Source organism: Macaca fascicularis, chromosome 10 (genome assembly GCF_037993035.2).
Source record: "Macaca fascicularis isolate 582-1 chromosome 10, T2T-MFA8v1.1".
Lineage (NCBI taxonomy): Eukaryota > Metazoa > Chordata > Mammalia > Primates > Cercopithecidae > Macaca > Macaca fascicularis.
In genome coordinates this window covers 97,170,744-97,190,398 of record NC_088384.1, presented here as the reverse complement: position 1 = coordinate 97,190,398, position 19,655 = coordinate 97,170,744, and the positions used below count along the sequence as shown (strand labels likewise).

General features: G+C 38.3%; 1 protein-coding gene across 1 annotated transcript in view; it reads right to left on the bottom strand.

Moving 5' to 3' along the window:
- TOP1 (DNA topoisomerase I) overlaps nt 1-19,655 on the bottom strand; it is a 95,217-nt gene that overhangs the window by 42,298 nt on the left and 33,264 nt on the right. The window contains exons 4-7 of the mRNA XM_005569002.4: nt 5,750-5,873; nt 4,394-4,449; nt 1,849-1,944; nt 811-886 (exon numbers count right to left, since the gene is read on the bottom strand). Coding sequence (XP_005569059.1) covers nt 811-886; nt 1,849-1,944; nt 4,394-4,449; nt 5,750-5,873 — 352 coding nt within the window. The remainder of the gene's footprint in view (nt 1-810; nt 887-1,848; nt 1,945-4,393; nt 4,450-5,749; nt 5,874-19,655) is intronic.

The following is a 19,655-nucleotide window of genomic DNA, read 5'->3' as shown; positions in this document are numbered from 1 at the left end:
TGAATTACCTGCTAACAATTTTTTAGTATAAGAACTCAAAAGTGTCAAAAGGAGAAAGCATATGATTCTATTTTCAATCTACCACAAGCATCAACAAGAACATTTAGGAAAGCATTTAAACGGAACCGAGTTTTTTGAGGAAGGTTATAGGCCAAGAGGATAAAGAAGGGAGCATGTGTGCTCCAGACAGAGGAACAGCAGGTGCTCCATAAATCTCGGAAGTATGAAAGAATTTGGTGTGGAAAAGAAACAAAGGAGGTTAGTGTGACTGGTATAAGCAAGCTAGAGAAGAGGCACAAGATGAAGAGAGGCACAAGATGCAGGGGCCAGATCGGGAGGAGCTGCGGTAAAGAGTTTGGGTGTCAATTTTATGTCAAAGGGGCACCCATTAAAGAACTTTAGATAGGAATGGTTACCCAAAGTGAATGACGAGCAAAAAATTCTTAGGGAAATTTCTTCAGGGTTATAAGCCAAAATGTGGTTTCTTGTTAACATTGCCTCTGTATACATGAAGATGACATACTTTTTGGAAGAACATCTGTTGGCAGCATAGCTATGGGTAGACAGACACCCAGGAAGGCTGAGAGCAGAATCGCTGCTGGTTGTGGTTAACTTAAGACACTGTGGGGATTCATAGAGATCTTAAAACTACCAGTGCCACAGCCATCACTTACTGAATTTTTTTCCCTAATGTTATTACTACAACAAACAAGCCAATAAATAACTAAAACTCATTTGTCTTAAGAAGTTGCTTACTGGAAAACTCTCACTTCCAAACTCACCCCAAAGGGCCTAAGTCTCTTTACTAACCTCTTCTTCCTCTAGTTTTCTTTTCTTCTCCTTCTTGATATCTTCTGTTTTAATTTTCTTAGGTTTATAATCAGCACTAGAAAGGGGAACATGAATACACAGTTAGCATAATTATGATTCAGGAGTCCTCACTCATAGGAGACCTACAAACTCTGGGAAGCCTCCATGGCAGGAGTAATTGCTGTTATTCTTGGCTGGGCATTCTATGGTCAAGAGTAACAGAAGTGGAGAAAATAATGAAGGTCAGACCAAAGAAATAGTTACAGCCCTATATAGAACAAAACTAACCACTTACACTGGCCTGGAAGCAAAATAGGGTGGGGGGATATATGCAGAAATAAACACCATTATCAGATGAAAGTTTGGGAAATAAAATAAAATAAAAAATAAAAGATGAAAGTTTGGGAACCAAACGCACAGCACACTAGCTACCACATAGCAGTAACTCACTGGAATGTGGAGGAAAGAAATTCTATATTGAATGAATACAAAGCAGTTCACTAAGTATTTCCCTTCTCTCTTTCCATCCATTTTCTACTATAATAATAGCGTAATAAGCTATGTAAGAGTGAAAATAATGAATATAATTTAATCTCACTGAATCTGGGGAAAGAGGTACATGTTTTATGAGCAGTTTTATTATTTTTACACACTGAAACTTCACTTAGAATGTACTGACAGGGATAGGTCTAAGAGAAACTGCTTTAAGTTATCTATGGTAGGCAATGAGAAATTTTAAGTGACTTAATTTATTCTTCATGAATTCTGTATTATTTGAAATTTCTACAATAAATATCTATTGCCTTTACAATAAGAAAAATTTATATAATCTTCATGTAAGCCTTGGGAATACTACTTACTTGTTTAGCAAACCCTACTTCTCATAATTCAGAGAAATCAGTCCATTAATCACAAATCCCAAATGAGTAAAAGCCAATTAATGCAGCTTCTATATGTATTATAAAGAAACACATCACATGTATTCTTTAAACTCCTCCTTTTTGTTTTCCAAAGTCAAAGTTTTAAGAAAATACTCACTCATCCTCATCTCGAGGTCTCTTTAATGGCTTTATATCCTCTTTAGGAGGAACAAAATAGCCATCATCTTCAGGTTCATCTTTAATTTGTGGTGGACTAAAGAGAAAAAAAATTGCTGGTCACAGAGTGCTAGAACATCTGTACTGTATTAATACAAAGAAGGAATATGTCATCTCGTTGAAAAGAAGCTAATATAAATAAGGATAACCACATACATATTATAAAGATTTTCTGTGAGCACTTTTTCTCACTTCAATCCTGTGAAGTAGAGAGTATCTGTCCTCATTGTACATGTGAATGGGCAATATCAGGATTTGGGATCAAGACTCCTTACTCTAAGTCAGAATTCTTTCTCACTATTTCTTAGCTGTCTTTGCCAGCATGGCATGAACCACTCCAGAAATAAACCTAAGGTGTTTTCTTGCCTTACACGAGAAACCTACCATATATTTGACCCCACAAGCTGAACTGATTGTTCCAGTACTCCAAAAGCTAAAGTACAGCTTTTACAAGGAAAGGAATAAACAAATAAAGAAATAAACTAAGTTGATTTCCCCAACTTAGTATGTTAAAGTTCTAAAAATCTGGCAATAATGTACATGTATATTCAGTTACGTGGAAAGACAACCAAGCTGACAACATTACAACAAAAGAAGGGCACGTGTTAAACCAGAATAAACAGAAGGTATCCTATGCCAAATCTATTCATTGTTCAATGTCCTAACTTAGGTTTACTTTATATACAGAAGAGTGTCTCACTACTATTTGTTAAGATCTTACCTTTAAAATATAAATATAAAAAGACAATCCTTTGAGACAACCATCTTGAACCAAAACAGAGAAGGAACAAGTAAAAAATACCATAGAGCCCAACAATCACTGGCCCCCAAGGGATCCTCCGTGGCCTGGCACATCTCTTCAGAACCTCATTGCCTTAACTCAGCACAAGGAATGGCCTCCTTATATGTAGCTGCCCCCTGTGGAGGGATCCAAGGATTAAGAATCCAGACTCCACTACAAAGTATATTCACAGGGTTTCAAGAGTACCTCCAACCAAAAAAAAGCATACTGGGTTCCCCTGCTTGTGATAGAATTTGAATGTTTAAAGAACTTATTTTAGCACACTAACCAAATGCCAGCTTCTACAGCTGTTCCCCCTCCTGCCTGAATACTGACATAGACCCTAGGGTCCAGAAGGAAAGAAAGCCTATCATTTACCCAACTAGTTAAGTAAATGCTAGATCCTAAGTTTGTCACACTGAAGACAAAAACATGTGGGAAGGGTTACTAGGTCTGAAGGAAGAAGTCCTAAAACAATTTACCAGAAAACTGTATTCCAGTGAAGCATCTGGATTCTTTACAAAGACATACACAGAAGCCAGCAAGGAGTCCAACAAAGTGAACACAGAGACCACTGCCTCAAAGAAGGCTGTGTTCCTAATCTTCTAACCCAAAAAGTCTGAAAATGAACTCACAACTACACACCAAGTCCAAAAAGTTTATTCATATCCGTTTAATAAAAATCCAAGGCAGTCTCTTGGCAGAGATTAGCCCAGCAGTGCCTCAGTCACTTTATCTCAGAAATCAAAATTCCTAGGGCAGCTTGCAGCTCTAATGCTTCTTGAATTTTATTATTCTGCATTCCTAGAACAATTATGAAACATGCCTGAAGAGGGCACCTGCTTCTCCTTGTCTAAAGGACCCAGAGAACCAGGCACAATTGTCAAAAACTTTAACAAATGAAACTGGAAGTTCAAAGATTCAAGGAAGCAAAACTCTCAAAGTGTTTTGTCCTAGTCAATAATGCAAATATTTCCAACCATTTCTAATAAATCCATTCTGCCATTCAGTGAAGTGAGAATATGTAACAATAAACATCCAGTTGTTTCGAAACTAGAGGGGACCCTTTGGGCTTATTTTAGGAAATTGAGGATGAGGAAAAAAATATTATAAAAGTAAAAGCAGTATAGGAAGTAACCTCTAGATTGTGTGCATTTTCCTCTCCTTCTAGAAAAGAGATAACATAATTCTTCCCAAATCTACACTCATCCCTAACATGTAGGTCAAATGATCTTTTATATATAAGTCTCCCAATATTATTAAGGACGAATTCAGACTAAGCAATTTTTCAGAAAACTCCATAATCACTACTGAATATGAAGTTCCTTTTTAGAGAAATGAAAATGTTCTGGAATTAGTGAAGAGGCTGTAATACCTTGTGAATATACTAAAAGAAAAACAGTACACTGTATACCATTAAAAGACAAATTTTGTGATATGTAAATCTCAATTTTTAAAAATCTCTCCTGTCAACCTTCTCTACTCGAAATAACCTTCTGGAAAATGTGCTGGTCAGTCTCACTATATGGCACTGTAGAAAGGCTCAGGTTGGCTTAGACGAAGTCTTCTCACTGCTGACTTTCTGGGAACCATCAAGATGGCCAGGTCAGTGTGTTTTGGGTAAACTCAGACAACACTACAACACAGGCAGCTGGCCTGCTGCCCACCCGGAGAAAGGGAAGCCCACGCAGCAGCAAAGTCTTACCTAGAGAAGCCATTTTCCTTCTCCTTCTTTATTTTTGCATCCCCAGAGGCTCGAACCTGAAAAGTCAAACAACAGTAACTAGTACCCTGAAAGGACTAAATCTGAAGAAACCTCTTTTTGAGAATATGTAGCATCAAGTCTTGGGACGTCATGATCACAGGCTGGCTCTTATGTTAGCAAAACTGAATAGATGAACTAAAGGTGCTGACATTTGTCCAAAACTCGTTTTTAACAATTCTTCTGGGTGAAACTGTCCAACTCACTGAGAAAGGTTTCCCTTCAAAATGGCAGCTTTTTACCTTTAAGTGATGGCAGGTCTCTTTTCCCCAATAAGTACGTTCCACTATTCAAGAAGTTGCCATTGGCAGTGCAGAGAGGAAACAAAAGCAAAAACCAACCAAACAAAACATATGGGCCAGATGTGATGGCTCATGCCTGTATTCCAAACACTTTGGGAGGATGAGGTGGGAGGACTGCTTGAGGCCAGGAGTTCGAGACTAGCCTTGCCAACACAGTGAGACCCCTGTCTTTATTTAAAAAACAAACAAACAAACAAAAAACTATATGCCCTGCCTTCTCTGACTCCGGCAAAGTATACTTATGACCCCCTCCCCTTCAACTTCCTGCTTTGTAGATTCGTCAGAAACTTTATCTTTCAAAAAAATCTTCATATATACACACACGAAGGGACACACACGCACAAGCACAGATATACACAGAGTATCTCTAGAAGGATACAAAACATAATCAGCATAGCGGTTGCCTCTGAGAAGGATGGGAGACAATGAGTCAGTGGTGAAGAGATGTCTTCTTCGCCATATTCCTTATTTCATAGTATCGGAATTTACCAAGTACAAAAATTACTTTTTCAAAGCTAAAATAAAAACAATCTCTTTTTAAAACTATACAGAGTACTATTCATTCTCAACCAGGTGAGCCTAGTCATTTTTAGAAGGCTTGTACTGGTTATGCTGGAACCAAAAGCCACAAAGGGCACCAGCATCACTAAATTTTCACTCGGGAAGAATCTTTAACGAACAGAAGACCAACAAGGCATTAGGCCTTCTCCCAAAAACAATTAATTTTCCCTAATGCATTCTCAATGTATCCATTGGCAAAAAAAAAAAAAAAAAAAAAAAAAAAGGTAATGATATGGACAGATCTGCTACTGTGAGACATATGGTGATAAAAGGCTTAGTTTTTATAGTTTAAGACTAAAGTTTGCTCTGAATTCTCCTGACAAGAGACCTTTCACTCCAAGGCCAAGGGATCTTACTATGCAGTGAAGATAGCTGCTTTTAAAGGTAAACAAAAGTGCACCCACGTCCCTTCCTCCCCCACTAGAAAACTCTGTACCTTTTCCTCTTTTCGTTTTTCCTTGTCTCTGTCTTTGTGTTTGTCTTTATGCTTTTCTGAGCTTCCATCTTTGTGTTTGGTCTTCTCCTTCTCTTTGTGTTTCTTTTCAGAATCTTTATGTTCACTGTAAAAAGTTAAGTCACAAAGTGTTACCCAGAGTAGGGACCACAAGGATTCGTTTCACAAGATATCCTAAGATAACATGAACCATGGAAACTTACAGTACTTAAACAGTACTGACAGAAGGTTCAAGTAGAGGGTCTTGGTTACATCGGACTTTATCTTGTTTGATGTTTTTATTTTTGCAAAGAACAGAAACCATCATTCTAGACACACCAGGACATTTTTTTAAAAGTAACTAAGAATACACAGCCAGCCCTGTGTATTTCTGCAACGTTCTACCAGCACAAAAACAATGAAAGCTCCCACTTCAGCATTCATATCTGATGTGAGGAGGTTTCACCAAGAAAGTGTTTGGTGGCTTTGTGCCAGACTTGAAACATATCACACATGTAGCCAAGCCAGGGTTTATGGAGTGAACAGCCCAATACAGTGGATATTTCCTTCTAGTTTTAACTAGTTAAGTTAGTCACTTCTAGATGGGACTTATGTTAGTCCTTTCCTTACAATAAGACCCATCTGAAAGCAAGGGCATAGGAACGTTCTTTATTAAAGGTTAAAAAAGCAAAATATGACATTACAAGGCAAGAACCACGAAAATGTGCATAGCTTCTTACCCTGGGATCAAGCTCCTGGAAATTTTTCTTAGGGAAATAACATTACATATAAAGATGTTTATTTTGGTGCTTCCCTTAAACAAACAAAAAAAAACAAAAACGAACAAACAAACCCCAAAATTGGATACAACCTAACAAGAGGGGAAACTGTAATATATCAAATTATTTAACTGTTAAGCTATAATTTGAGTACCACAAATACATTTCGAAAGTGTTTATGACAGAAAAAGGAATATAATAAAATAACTGCAACTATGTAAAAACATGCATGTGGTCAAAGACTAAAGAAGCAATAAGCGAAAACCACAAGTTGTAGTTTAAGGTGACAGAACACTATTATTTTTCAGTACACTGGGACAGGCAGTTAAGGAGCCTTGCTTACTGCACTAACCAATGCACAGGAAAAAAAGACTTCATCAGCAATGAGCTCATTAGGCTATGTCCATCCCATGAAGTTTATTCTGAAGGGATACTTGACTACAGCAGAAGATCACAAAGGGAGAAACAAATGATGGCATGCAGTTAGGCAGAGCAACAAAATCTAGATCGGGAGAACATCTGCTATTACACACTGCACACAGAAGTAGCTACAACTTGAGAAAGGTATTTGAGTGATGAATAAGCAGAAACTTTAAGAAATCTAGCCAGGGAGAAACAGGATACACTATAGGTTAGGAAAGACTCAAGAACTGAAATAGATGGAAAAACACAACGCCCGCTTTCCCTTGCTTACATATTTCTCCTTCTATATTGCGCTCATTAGACTGTTATTTACATGTGACACACATTTAAATAACAAGTCTCTATAGGAGGAAAATTCTTTTTAACTCATGAGAACAGAGCATGTGCATGGTTACAAAATTTCTTCACCATGCTTTTTGTTCTTGGAATTAATATGATGTTCCTCTAACTCAAATGTGTTCTCATAATCTGTGTTTTTTACCAAAATGCAATGTTTTATTTAAAAATGTATCCCTTACTTTGTTTAAAAAAAAAAAAAAAAAGTCTTCCAATTGCATTAGCACTCTTATTATCTGTTCTCATTAACTTCTCCAAGCTTTAGAATGAATGGTCAAAGAGCAAGGTTGCTGAGATTATAATTGATTCTTCAGGAGTTACTGTATATATAATCACAGGCACTTAGTTTTTATACTACCAGCAAAATGTTTGAGCTTACCATTCCATTATAAAAGCATGGTAGTTTTGTTTTATTAAGCATCACTGTAAGAGGGTATGTAAGTCATCTATACAAAGTTTTGCCTAAAAGCAAAAAATCTGGGAACAACTGCATCTACAATATTGATGGACGAATATACTGCCTCTCCTTGCCCTGCCAACTATAGCGGGGGAGGGGACAGCAAAACAAAATTCTACTTTCTAAGCAAGCATTGTACTTGGTATTTTCACATACATTATTTCATTCAATTCTCACAACACTCCTGTGAGGCCAGTTTTACTATCTAACCCCTTGTGCTCATACAAACAGGAGACAGTGGTTAAAAGACTTACTCAAAGTTGCAATGTTAAAAGCAAAGTTGGAATTTAAATTTAATATTTCCACCTCCAAGTGCAGAGCAGCCTCCACTACATATCAATACCTTTATATTTCCACTAAATTGATACCTGCTGCTTAAGGTAGACTGGTGTTAAGAAACAGCCATGGTGAGTCTGAGACTTGCTCTAAGGTCCTAGCTTTATTTTACCATCAAGCAGAAACTTTCTAAAATAAAGATGTCTGGATACTTGAAAGGATAAACACCTTTGGGGTTGCTTGTTTTGTTTTGTTTTTGTTTTTTTTGTCTTCCCATGAAACTATAAATGGCTAATTCAGGAATCTGAATTCAAGAACACTCCATCTTCCTTTAAGTTCCACCTTCCCCTGACCCATTCTCTTTCTCAATGAAAGCATTTCTTATAATGTTAGCCAATTTCACTAGAAAACTGGCTTTCTGAGCCTTTTGGTAATCACAGCATAGGTACCTACAAGTGTACATGTGGCCCTGCAGTTTTCAGCTTTGGTGTACACTATCACACCAAACAGAGATCAGGGAAAGGAATCAACAAATGACAAGGCAAATGAGACATCTGCCAGGAAGCCAAAAGTCAATGATATTTCCTCTGTCTGCTAACCAGAGAGAAATGGATATAGGAAATTCAAAGTTCCTGCTAGAGTAGTAAACCCCTTTGCAGGTCACAATTAATCACAAAAACCAGAATGGGATGAAGCTATCATCCTGACTTTCCAAAGGAAGCCAAGTCTCCTCTACTCCTAACTGTTTAGGTATAAGAGCAGATTTGGATTTTTATACTAGCTGAACTCAGATGATTCAGGGTTAAGGACAGTTTCTGTTACAGGGCATCATGTAGAAGACTGCTAGAAATTTGGGTTTATAGAGCTCCACCAGGCTTCTGAATACAATGTGATCATCCCTACTTGTTAGGTGCTGTTGCTGTCCCTGCCTCCACAAAGAGAGAGCCGAGTGTCTGGGAGCCCAACCTGGCTTCCATAACCCCAAACCCGCAGGAGTGCTGGCAAACAGCAAACCCCACTGCAAGTCTTTCCTAGGAATGCACCTGAAGGAAGTAGCAAAGGTACTGGGGAACAAGTCCTATGATACAGAAGCATGTCCAGGGCTGTGCCAGGAAAGTCAGAAACAAGATTTGGCCAGCAAATAAAATGGAGTCAATGTGGGGTCAGTTAGGCTGACGCATCCTTCTGAGATTTTCTAATATGTATGTCTTTTTCCAAAAGACTTAGGACATGTTTAACTTTCAAGGTAGCTAAAGAACTGCACTTTTCTCATTAACAGTGAAATGATGGAAATTCTGACCAGTGCAGAAAGTTCATTTGCTGGCTGCCTGTTTTAAGAGATAAAATACTATGTTATCTTCATACTGAACCTGCTACTTTTCCATACACAACAGACACAATATGTCAAAATAACAAAAGGGCTTTAAAAGCACAATTGAAGGCTATAATATTAGCCAGTTTAGAGGTTGAAAAACAGCCAATTAATTACTGAAGAAACTTCAGTAGGGCTAAATTAGAAAAATGCTGGATACCTGAAAGGGTGGCCTTTTTGGTCTCTTCCCCCCCCACCCCCCATTTTCTCTTTTAAGAGTAGAAGAAAGGCTTAATATCAACCACAGGAAGGAACCCGAAGGTCAGACAAACATATTTTAAGAGTAAGTTTAGTCTGGGATATGCTGAAGGACAAAAATACAGACAGTAGCAGTCCTAGATACTTCTGTAATGGTCACACTTATGGATGAAATATGAATTTACCCCATGGGCATGAGGAACTCTGAAAGAGAAAACAACCAATTATTGGCTAAGCATAGAGATCTTGACTTCTTGGTTCATAGTTTTGCATCTGTATGGGGTAAGATTCCAACACACTAGCAGGGACTAGAAAAGCAAAAGTCAATGCTAAAGAGAACAAATGGAAAGATCCAAACCCACCTTTCCAGAGTGTTCATGCCATGTGTTAGCTTCAATTGGCTGAATTCCACTAAAGAAAAAAATAACCGGGCTGGGTGTGGTGGCTCATGCCTGTAATCCTAGCACTTTAGGAGGCTGAGGTAGGCATATCACCTGAGGTCAGGAATTTGAGACCACCCTGAGCAACATGGTGAAATTCCATTTCTACTAAAAATACAAAAATTAGCTGGGCATGGTGGCGCATGCCTGTAATTCCAGCTACTCGGGAGGCTGAGGCAGGAGAATCGCTTGAACCAGGGAGTTGGAGACTGCAGTGAGCCAAGATCACACGACTGCACTCCAGCCTGGCGACAGAGTGAGACTCTGTCTCAAAAAAATTTAAAAAAAAATTAAAAAGAAAGAAAGAAAAAATAACCTACACTGTTTTTAAAGTGATGACAGCAAAACCTTTGGTCTATGATTCTTGCTGGAGCTAAGAAAAGGGTGACCAGGGTCTCTCTAAGGCACTTATATAGAAGAGTGGGAGAAAGGGTGGAAGTAGGGAGCTAGTAGGGAAAAATGTTTCCCTTCTGGCAAAGCATTGTTTCTCTAGGAAAAAAGACCACCACTACCACAACAAAATATTGATATTCTGGAAAGCTAGAATGTTGGCTATGGGAAACTATTTAAAATCTGTCCTCCATCCCCCATAAAAGTATTTAACAGATACTTGAGTAGCACCCAGTGCCAGGCACATTTAATATCAGTAACAAAACTCAGGTAAGTACTGGTACAATTCACAGATGTGGAAACTGAAGCACAGAGAAGTTAAGTAACTCACCCAAGGAACTAGCTCTAATGAGAAAAATAGGATTTAAACTCAGGCAGTCCGGCTCCAGAGTCATGCACTCGACTACTGTCACTTTCCAAACAAAGCAAAAAAAAAAAAGCACTGTTAAAGGTAGAAGGAGCCTCCATATATTCTGAGAAAAGGACTTAGCCACTCACAGCCCAGCTACCTGTCTACTTCTCAAGGCAGCAGACCTCTGCAGGTCACATGAAGTTGGATCATGGGGATTCCTGTGAGACAGCACAGAGAGCTTCAAAGTCTTGGTTTAGGAGGGAAACTCATGACCCTTTCAAGGATAGTAAGACAGTTAAAGCTTAAATGATGTTTGTAAAATTAAATATTTAAGTAACTTCAAAAGTTCCCTCTGGGAAAAGAGCGCAGTTTCTGAAATTAGCCAGTTTCCAAAAGGCACTAAGAAACAAGGGTTCCTTAATGTCCATCATCATTATACACTACAATGCCGATTCTACATCACTAAACAAAATCACAAGGACTCTGGTGTTTTATATTATAGAAGTATCAAAACTTCAAGATGAATTTAATTTCCTAGAAATTATTTAATCCTTTGTTTTCAGGCCAGAGACGATAAAAGAATGTGTGCAAAGATGGCAAAACCGATATCCATTCTAACTCCCATTCCTCCCTTAAGTTCTTTGTCTCTACTAATAGTGTAAACAGCCTCCCAGTTATCCAAGACAGGAACCCTTTTTCTCAGACCCTTCATGTCATTTGTGGCTAAGTCCTATTTGCTCAACTATTTCCAATGGCTTCTTGCTCAACTCAGAATCGAGTCCCAACATTTCCCCCGCACCTTTTTAGTTAGCATAAGTAAAAGTCCCAACTTTTTGAAATGGCATTTAATGGTTTTGCCTCAAGTCACTTTTTTGGGTCTTATTTTCTACTATTCCACCCTGTGTAACCCACCTAACTAGATTCCTCCCAGAACAAAGCATATACTACAGTGCCTGTACGTTTTGCTTATGTTTTTCTTTCTAACCATTACTTTCCCTTAGCAAAATTTTAACCATCTTTGAATGGCTAGCTCAAATGCTGTCTCCACCATGAAATCTTAAAAACAATGATGATGGCTCACTATAATAGGGATAAATATAATACTGAAAATATCAGGGCTCCAAATTGAATGCTATCAATAACTATAGAATTAGATTCAACTACCAGACTCAACAGCTCTAATTTATCTGCATGATATTATACTAGGCTTTGTGGTAATTATCATCATCACCATCATTATCTCAATTATTTAGTATGTTACAGTTCCCAAAGAGCTATCATGTGCATAAACACACTTGAAAGCCTGACAAAGCAGGTACTGTTATCAACTCCTGATCAAAATGGAAAACGAGACCCAGAGAAGTTAAGCAGCTTGGATCACAACACATAGCTTATAAACGACAGAACCTGGCCTCTTAACTTTTATCTTAGTATGCTATTCCATATATCATACTGACTCCCATGTGAATGGTAGTGGTACTGAATTTCCTCATTTCTAAACTGTTCAATCTTCTCTGCCTACCTATGTAAGCTATCCATTTCCCCTAGACAGGCTGATATAGTGATGTGTAGACAAAGGGAGGGCTCTGGCAAACCACTCACACGGAAAGCAGCACACGTCTCTTTTAAATTTTATTAATTTCAGAAAAATCTCCCCTAATCTGAGAACTGGATGCTTAAATCAAGTGCATATTCCTAAAATTCTACACTTTCTCAATTACAGTTCAGGTAGGATTTGGAACTGAAAGGAAAGCAGAAGCCAAAAGCATCCTTATTCTCAGATGTTTCTCACACTGACAGTACAGAATAGCACTGCCAATATGGCTGGAAAAGTACTTCCCTTGCTATTTCACAGCAGTTTTCTGTCTTCCCTTGCTTTCCACAAATTTGTCACTCCAGTGTGAATGCCAGGTTTAAAATTGGCAAGAGATGCACAGAGTCAAAAACTAAGAGGAGGAATTTCATTTCACACGATTCTCTTATTTTCTAAAATCCGGCCCCCTCTCCCAAATTGCTTTTAATAATATTCTGTTTATATAAGAGATCTAGTATTAAAGATAAACAATGGATAAGAATGCAACCCTTTAAGAAAGGTAGCTTGTGAGATCCTACAAGCCAAGTAATTCCTTGGCATCTAGAAGAGTATTCCTTTTGAGATTATTTATGTATTTTTTAAAAGAGGGATGGCCATGATGGCTCATGCCTGTAACCCCAACACTATGGGATGCCAATGTGGGAGACCAGAAGTTCCAGACCAGCCTGGATAACATAGCAAGACTGCCATCTCTACTAAAAACAAAAAAGTTAATTAACCAAGCATGGTGGTGCATGCCTATTGTCCCAGCTATTCAAGAGGCTGAGGCAGGAGGACCCCTTGGGCCTAGGAAGGCTGCAGTGAGCTATAATCACACCACCGCACACCGGCCTAGGAGTCAATGAGACCCTGACTCCAAAAACAAAAGAAAAAGGACCTGAAGAGCAGAAAGAAGCAGTGTCAAGAGATAAGTGATGATTGATGAAATTATTTTTTAACTTTGGTGTGAGCTGTTCTTGTGATGTTACAGGCCAGACAAGAGAAAGACAGAGATGAAGTTTTCATAGGTTCAGAATTTGATGAGATTAATACTTTCAGTGCCAAAGATTTTAGGGATTTGGGGACAAAGAGAGATAATGGCAGTGCCTGAGATGATCTGACATTTTTAAACCTGAGCTGCCTACCATACGCATACAAGTAAGGGGTGCTTATATTTAAACAGACAGTTTGGCTACAAAACTAAACTAACTCTTTTTACAGAGGGAGGTATTTTTCACTGGAAGGAATAATGTAGTGGGGACTCAGGATCCTTGGTCTCACATCCTCTTCTTTCTGCTACCACGTCAGTATGGTTGAGCATGTGACCTCAGACTCCTGTCCACACACACAAAGAGGAGACAAGATGAAATGATTCTTAATACCTGCTCCCCTGTTTTGCACCCTGCATGAGGACAATAAAGAGGAAACCAAATGGCATCCCCTGGGATGTGGATCCATAGCCCCATTCTGTTTCTGCAGAAAGGCTACTCTCCCACTCCAAGTCTTCAGTATTGCTACTGCACAGGAGAGTAAGATGCCTCCTGGGCTTGGGTCCTAAGTGTAGCCTGATGACAAATGATTGGTGCTAATATCTAGCAGAGAAGGGAGGGACACAGAAACACATTAGAAACACTTGTTTTCTCATAACAAATGGCCACAAAATTAGCTACAATTGATAAGCAAGGATTGGAATAAATGAAAGCATTTTGGAACAGAACATGCTACATCCTAATTATTCTGGGGTTCAGACGTGATTAAATAATCCCGAAGATTTCTTTAATCTGCTACAGAAGAAATCGAAGAAACCCTAAACTATTAAAAATATCAGAGATACTTTAAAAGGATCACAGTGTATATAAAATTTTACTGGAGGCTGGGTGCGCTGGCTCAAGCCTGTCATCCCAGCACTTTGGGAGGCCAAGGCAGGAGGATCATAAGGTCAGGAGTTCGAGACCAGCCTGACCAATATGGTGAAACCCCACCTCTAGTAAAAATACAAAAATTAGCTCAGTGTGGTGGTAGGCACCTGTAATCCCAGCTACTCGTGAGGCTGAGGCAGGAGAATTGCTTGAACCCAGGAGGTGGAGATTGCAGTGAGCCGAGATCACACCACTGCACTCCAGCCTGGGCAACACAGCGAGACTCCGTCTCAAAAAAAATTAAAAAATTAAATAAAATAATTTTACTGAAATATAACCAATATCCTTGCTTTGCTGCAAAGAGGTACTGTGCCAGTAGACATCAAAACAGGGAAGTACTTAAAAGTCTGCTTACAACAGATCATCTGATTAAACTTTAAAATTTACTCATGTTAATAAAGAGACCAAGGGCTAGATTTAGTCATGTCATATGTAAACAGAAACTCGGGCCAGGTTTTTCCAATAGCTCTTGGCAAAAAGGCTAGCATTTTTATAGGAATGAAGAAAATATTAAAAGGCACAAAAGTGGCTGGACGCAGTGGCTCACGCCTGTAATCCCAGCACTTTGCGAGGCTGAGGCAGGCAGATCATGAGGTTAGGAGATCCAGACCATCCTGGCTAAATGGTGAAATCCCATCTCTACTAAAAATATAAAAAATTAGGGAGGCGTGGTGGTGGGCACCTGTAGTCCCAGCTACTTGGGAGGCTGAGGCAGGAGAATGGTGTGAACCCAGGAGGTGGAGGTTGCATTGAGCCGAGATCATGTCACTGCACTCCAGCCTGGGCAACAGAGCGAGACTCTGTCTCAAAAAAAAAAAAAAAAGGGCACAAAAGTACATATAACAAATTATTGAATTTGCCTACAATATGATCTTGGAAAAGTATGCTTTTAAATAGATGTCAAAGTGTCATCTCTGCACATCTGTAGAGCAGTTCACAACTGAAGAGCTTCTGTATTTATTGACTCCCATGGTTCCCCTGTGAAGCATGTATCAAGATGAAGATGAAGAAACTGAGTTGAAGAAGGTTAGGTAACCTAGTCAAGATCACATGAGACCTAAATGGATGCACAAGGATGAGGATTTCTTCTACAAAAATCACATCCTTTTTTTTTTTTTTAAGATTTTTGTAAAACAGGACAAGGCCAAACTTACATGTCTCAAAGCCCTTTATGTCACTTTTACTGTATCTTTCCTCCCAAAACAAAGTAGAATGTGTTAGAGAAGATAACTTTTCAAAAGCTTATGTTTTAAACATTAACCTCTTTCTTCTTAAAGTCTTTTGGAATTTCTTCTTACAGTCTAGTAAAATAAAAATCAACATTCTTCATCTGATCTGTAAGCAGGTCTCTCACATCCTCAGATGATACTGTTCATGGTCAAAGGTTATCTAATTTTTTTTTCACACTTCACATCAATTAGCACAGTATAAACATAGCAGGCAGCCACTGCTGGACATGATCTAGCAATTCTACTCCTAGGTATATACCCCCGAGAATGAAAGCAGAACTCAAATACGTATTTGAGGCCAAAGGGTATTTGTAGCCAAAGGGACACCCAAGTGTCCATCAACAGGTAGATTTTTAAAAATGTGGTAACAGGCATACAATGGAATACTATTCAGTCATAAAAAAGAATGAATTTCTGATATGCTACAATATGGATAAACCTTGAAAACATATTAAGGGAATACAAAACAGATGAAAAAAAGATAAATATTGTATTATTCTGCTTATATGAGGTACTCAGAATAGGCAAATTCATAAAGATAAAAAGTAGAAGGGAAAGAGAAAAAAAGACAAAGTAGAAAGATAATGAGATAGGGGAACAGAATGAAAAGTTATTATTTAGTGAATTCAGAGATTGTCTGGGATGATGAAAAGTTCTGGATATGAACAGTGGTGATACTTGTGTACTACTGTCAATATACTAAATGCTACTTTAAAATGGTAAATTTTGTTATGTTTACTTTACCACACACAATTGTGTGAAAAATGAGATAAGCCAAAGTGACTTCATAACTATCCTATAGAAGATTAAGAATATGTGAGAAGAAAGAGAGAAGATGGAAACTAATGTACCCATAGATCATCCACTCATTAATTCAATAAATATAGACTAATAAGTGCCACCTATCTGCCAGGTATCATACTAAGCCTGAAGGATGCAAAATGAATACAAAAGGCTGGGTGTGGTGGCTCACACCTGTAATCTTAGCACTTTGGGAGGCCAAGGTGGGCGGATCACTTGAGGTCAGGAGTTTTGAGACCAGCCTGGCTAACATGGTGAAACCCCGTCGCTACTAAAAATACAAAACAGTTAGCTTCGCTACTAAAAATACAAAAAAGTTAGCTGGATGTGGTAGCATGCACCTTAATCCCAGCTACTTGGGAGGCTGGGGTAGGAGAATCACTTGAACCTGGGAGCTGGAGATAGCAGTGAGCTGAGATGGCACTACTGCACTCCAGCCTGGGCAACAGAGAAAGACTCCATCTCAAAAACAAACAAACAAACAAACAAACAAAAACACCCCCCTCCAAAAATCAAAAAAAGATCCCAATTCTGCTTTCAGGGACTTTAGAGTACAGGAGTCCATACAGAAAAGTAAAGAGACAATTAAATATCATAATTATTATTATGATAGGAATATATTCAAGGCACCAGAGAGCACACAAAAGTGGCATTTAATATGAGAAGATGGGTAGAAAGGATACCTGGAACAAGTCAAGTCTGAGCTGCAACTAAAAGAATGACAGCAAAAGGGCAACAGGGTTATTAAAGAACCATCAACAGCATGTTTTAAGGCTTAGTGGCATCAGAAAACATGTTATGTTTAAGGAACTGAAAATAAGTTCACAAGACTGAATATGGAATGCGAAATAAGGATAAAGAGCAAAACAGGTAGCAGAGAAAGACAGCCAAAAACTGTTAAGGAATGACTGTGCATTAGAAAGAGGTGAAAAGGGTGGCCAGAAAGATGGAGAGGCATGGAGGCATTAAAGCCAAGGGAAGATGGTTTAAGGAGGGTGGGGTACAAAGTATGATCTACTTTGGCACATTTCATGTGCACTTAAAAAAAATGTATTCTAACAGCATGGTAATGGTACAAAAACACTAACACCATGGTAATGGTACAAAAACAGACACATAGATCAGATGGAACAGAACAGAGAACCCAGAAATAAAACCACACACTGATAGCAATCTAATCTTCAAGAAAGTCAACCAAAATAAGCAATGGGGAAAAGACTTCCTATTCAACAAATGATGCTGGGATAACTACTAGCTAGCCATATGCAGAAAACTGAAACTGCACCCCTTCCTTACATCACATACAAAAATAAATTCAAGATGGATTAAATACTTAAATATAAAACCTAAAACTATAAAAACCCTAGATGACAACCTAGGCAATACCATTCTGGACATAGGAATGAGCAAAGATTTCACAGCAAAGATGCCAAAAGCAATTGCAGCAAAAGCAAAAATTGACAAATGGGATCTAATTAAATCTATAAGGAACCTAAATGATTCAACAAGCAAAAAACAAGTAACCCTATTAAAAAAACAGGCAAAAGACATGAATAGACATTTCTCAAAAGATGACATACAAATGGCCAACAAATTTATGAAAAAATGCTCCATGTCACTAATCATCAGAGAAATGCAAATCAAAACCACAATGAGGTATCTCACACCAGCCATAATGGCTATTAAATATCAAAAAACAGCAGATGCTGGCAGGCTGCAGGAAAAAGGGAACACTTATACACTGTTGATGAGAATGTAAATTAGTCCAGCCACTAGGGAAAGCAGTTTGGAGATTTCCCAAAGAACTTAAAAACACAACTACCTTCCGATCCAGCAATCCCATTACTCGGTATGTATCCAAAAGAAAACAAATCATTTTACTAAAAAGACACATGCACTCACATGTTCACTGCAGCACTATTCTCAATAGCAAAGACATGGAATCAACCTAGGTGCCCAGCAATGATGGATTGGACAAAGAAAATGTTGTACGTATATACCACGGGATGCTATATGGTCACAAAAAAAGAACTGAATCATGTCCTTTGTAGCAACATGAATGCAACTGGAGGCTGTTATCCTGAGCAAATTAAGGCAAGAACAGAATACAAAATACCACATGGTCTCACTTACAAGCAGGAGCTAAACATCAGGTGCTCATGGACATAAAGATGGCAATAATAGACACTGGGGACTACTAGAGCAGGGAGGGCGGTTAAGGGTTGAAAAACTAACTGTTGGGTTCTATGCTCAGTACCTGGGTGACAGAATCATTTGTACCCAAACCTCAGCATCACAGCAATATACCCAGGTAACAAAGTTGCCTGTATGTACCCACTGAATCTAAAATAAACCCTGAAAAAAATTAAAATCTGAAAAGTAGACAGAAAAGAAAAAGAAAAGAAAAGAAAGAAAAGAGAATATTCTAATATTGTTGGATGGGAAAAACCTATAAATGTCGATTAGATCAAGTTGGTTGATATTGTTCAAGTCTTCTATATCCTTAATTGTTTTCTATTTGGACTAAAAATTATTGAGAAAGAGGTGGTAAAACCGTAATTATGAATGTTTGTTTCTCTTTGCAGCTCTATCAGATTTGCTTCATGTATTTTGAGGCTGTGATGTTAGTGGATAAACATTTATAACTGTCATGTTCTCCTAATGGGTCCCTTTTTTATCATTATGCAATGAACTTCTTTATCCTTGGCAATATTCTTTGCTGTATGGTAGATATTAACATGAGCTAGACAACTGTAAACTAGAAAAGATGCAGAGTAGATTCAACTACTGAGATTAAATTTACCAGAATAATGAAAATGGAAACTAGATGATCAAGTGATAAGAAATGAGTGAGGGACAGGGAAAAAAGGCCACAGGCATGACACATGATTCCCAAAGAAATGTCCCCAATCGAGAAAATTAAATCTGGTTATTTTAATAATTCGCAAAAAAGAACAGACTTGGAAAGCAATTCTCACTTTAACTTGTCTACAGACAATAACACAAGTTAATAAAGAAGTTCTAAGGAACTCTAGGATGAAGACACTTGTTCTAATGTGTAACAGATCTTTACATTCCCTAACCAAGCTCAGGCCACTATGGGAATGGGAATACCATACGGCTTTCTCACCAACAACTGTCTTCAAATCAGAATGGAAGTGCAAGTCCTCATTTTCAATAACTAGATTTAACCACTTGCCTCCTACACCAAAAAAAATGGGAGCAAAATGAACAAGAGAACAATCTCCTTGAGGCTTGCATCCCAGAAGACAGCACTATTGAGTTTCATTCATATTGGTGATTGTAGGCTTTTGTGGGAGCCAAACTCCTCTGATAACACGATGAAAGCTAGGAATAGCCTCTC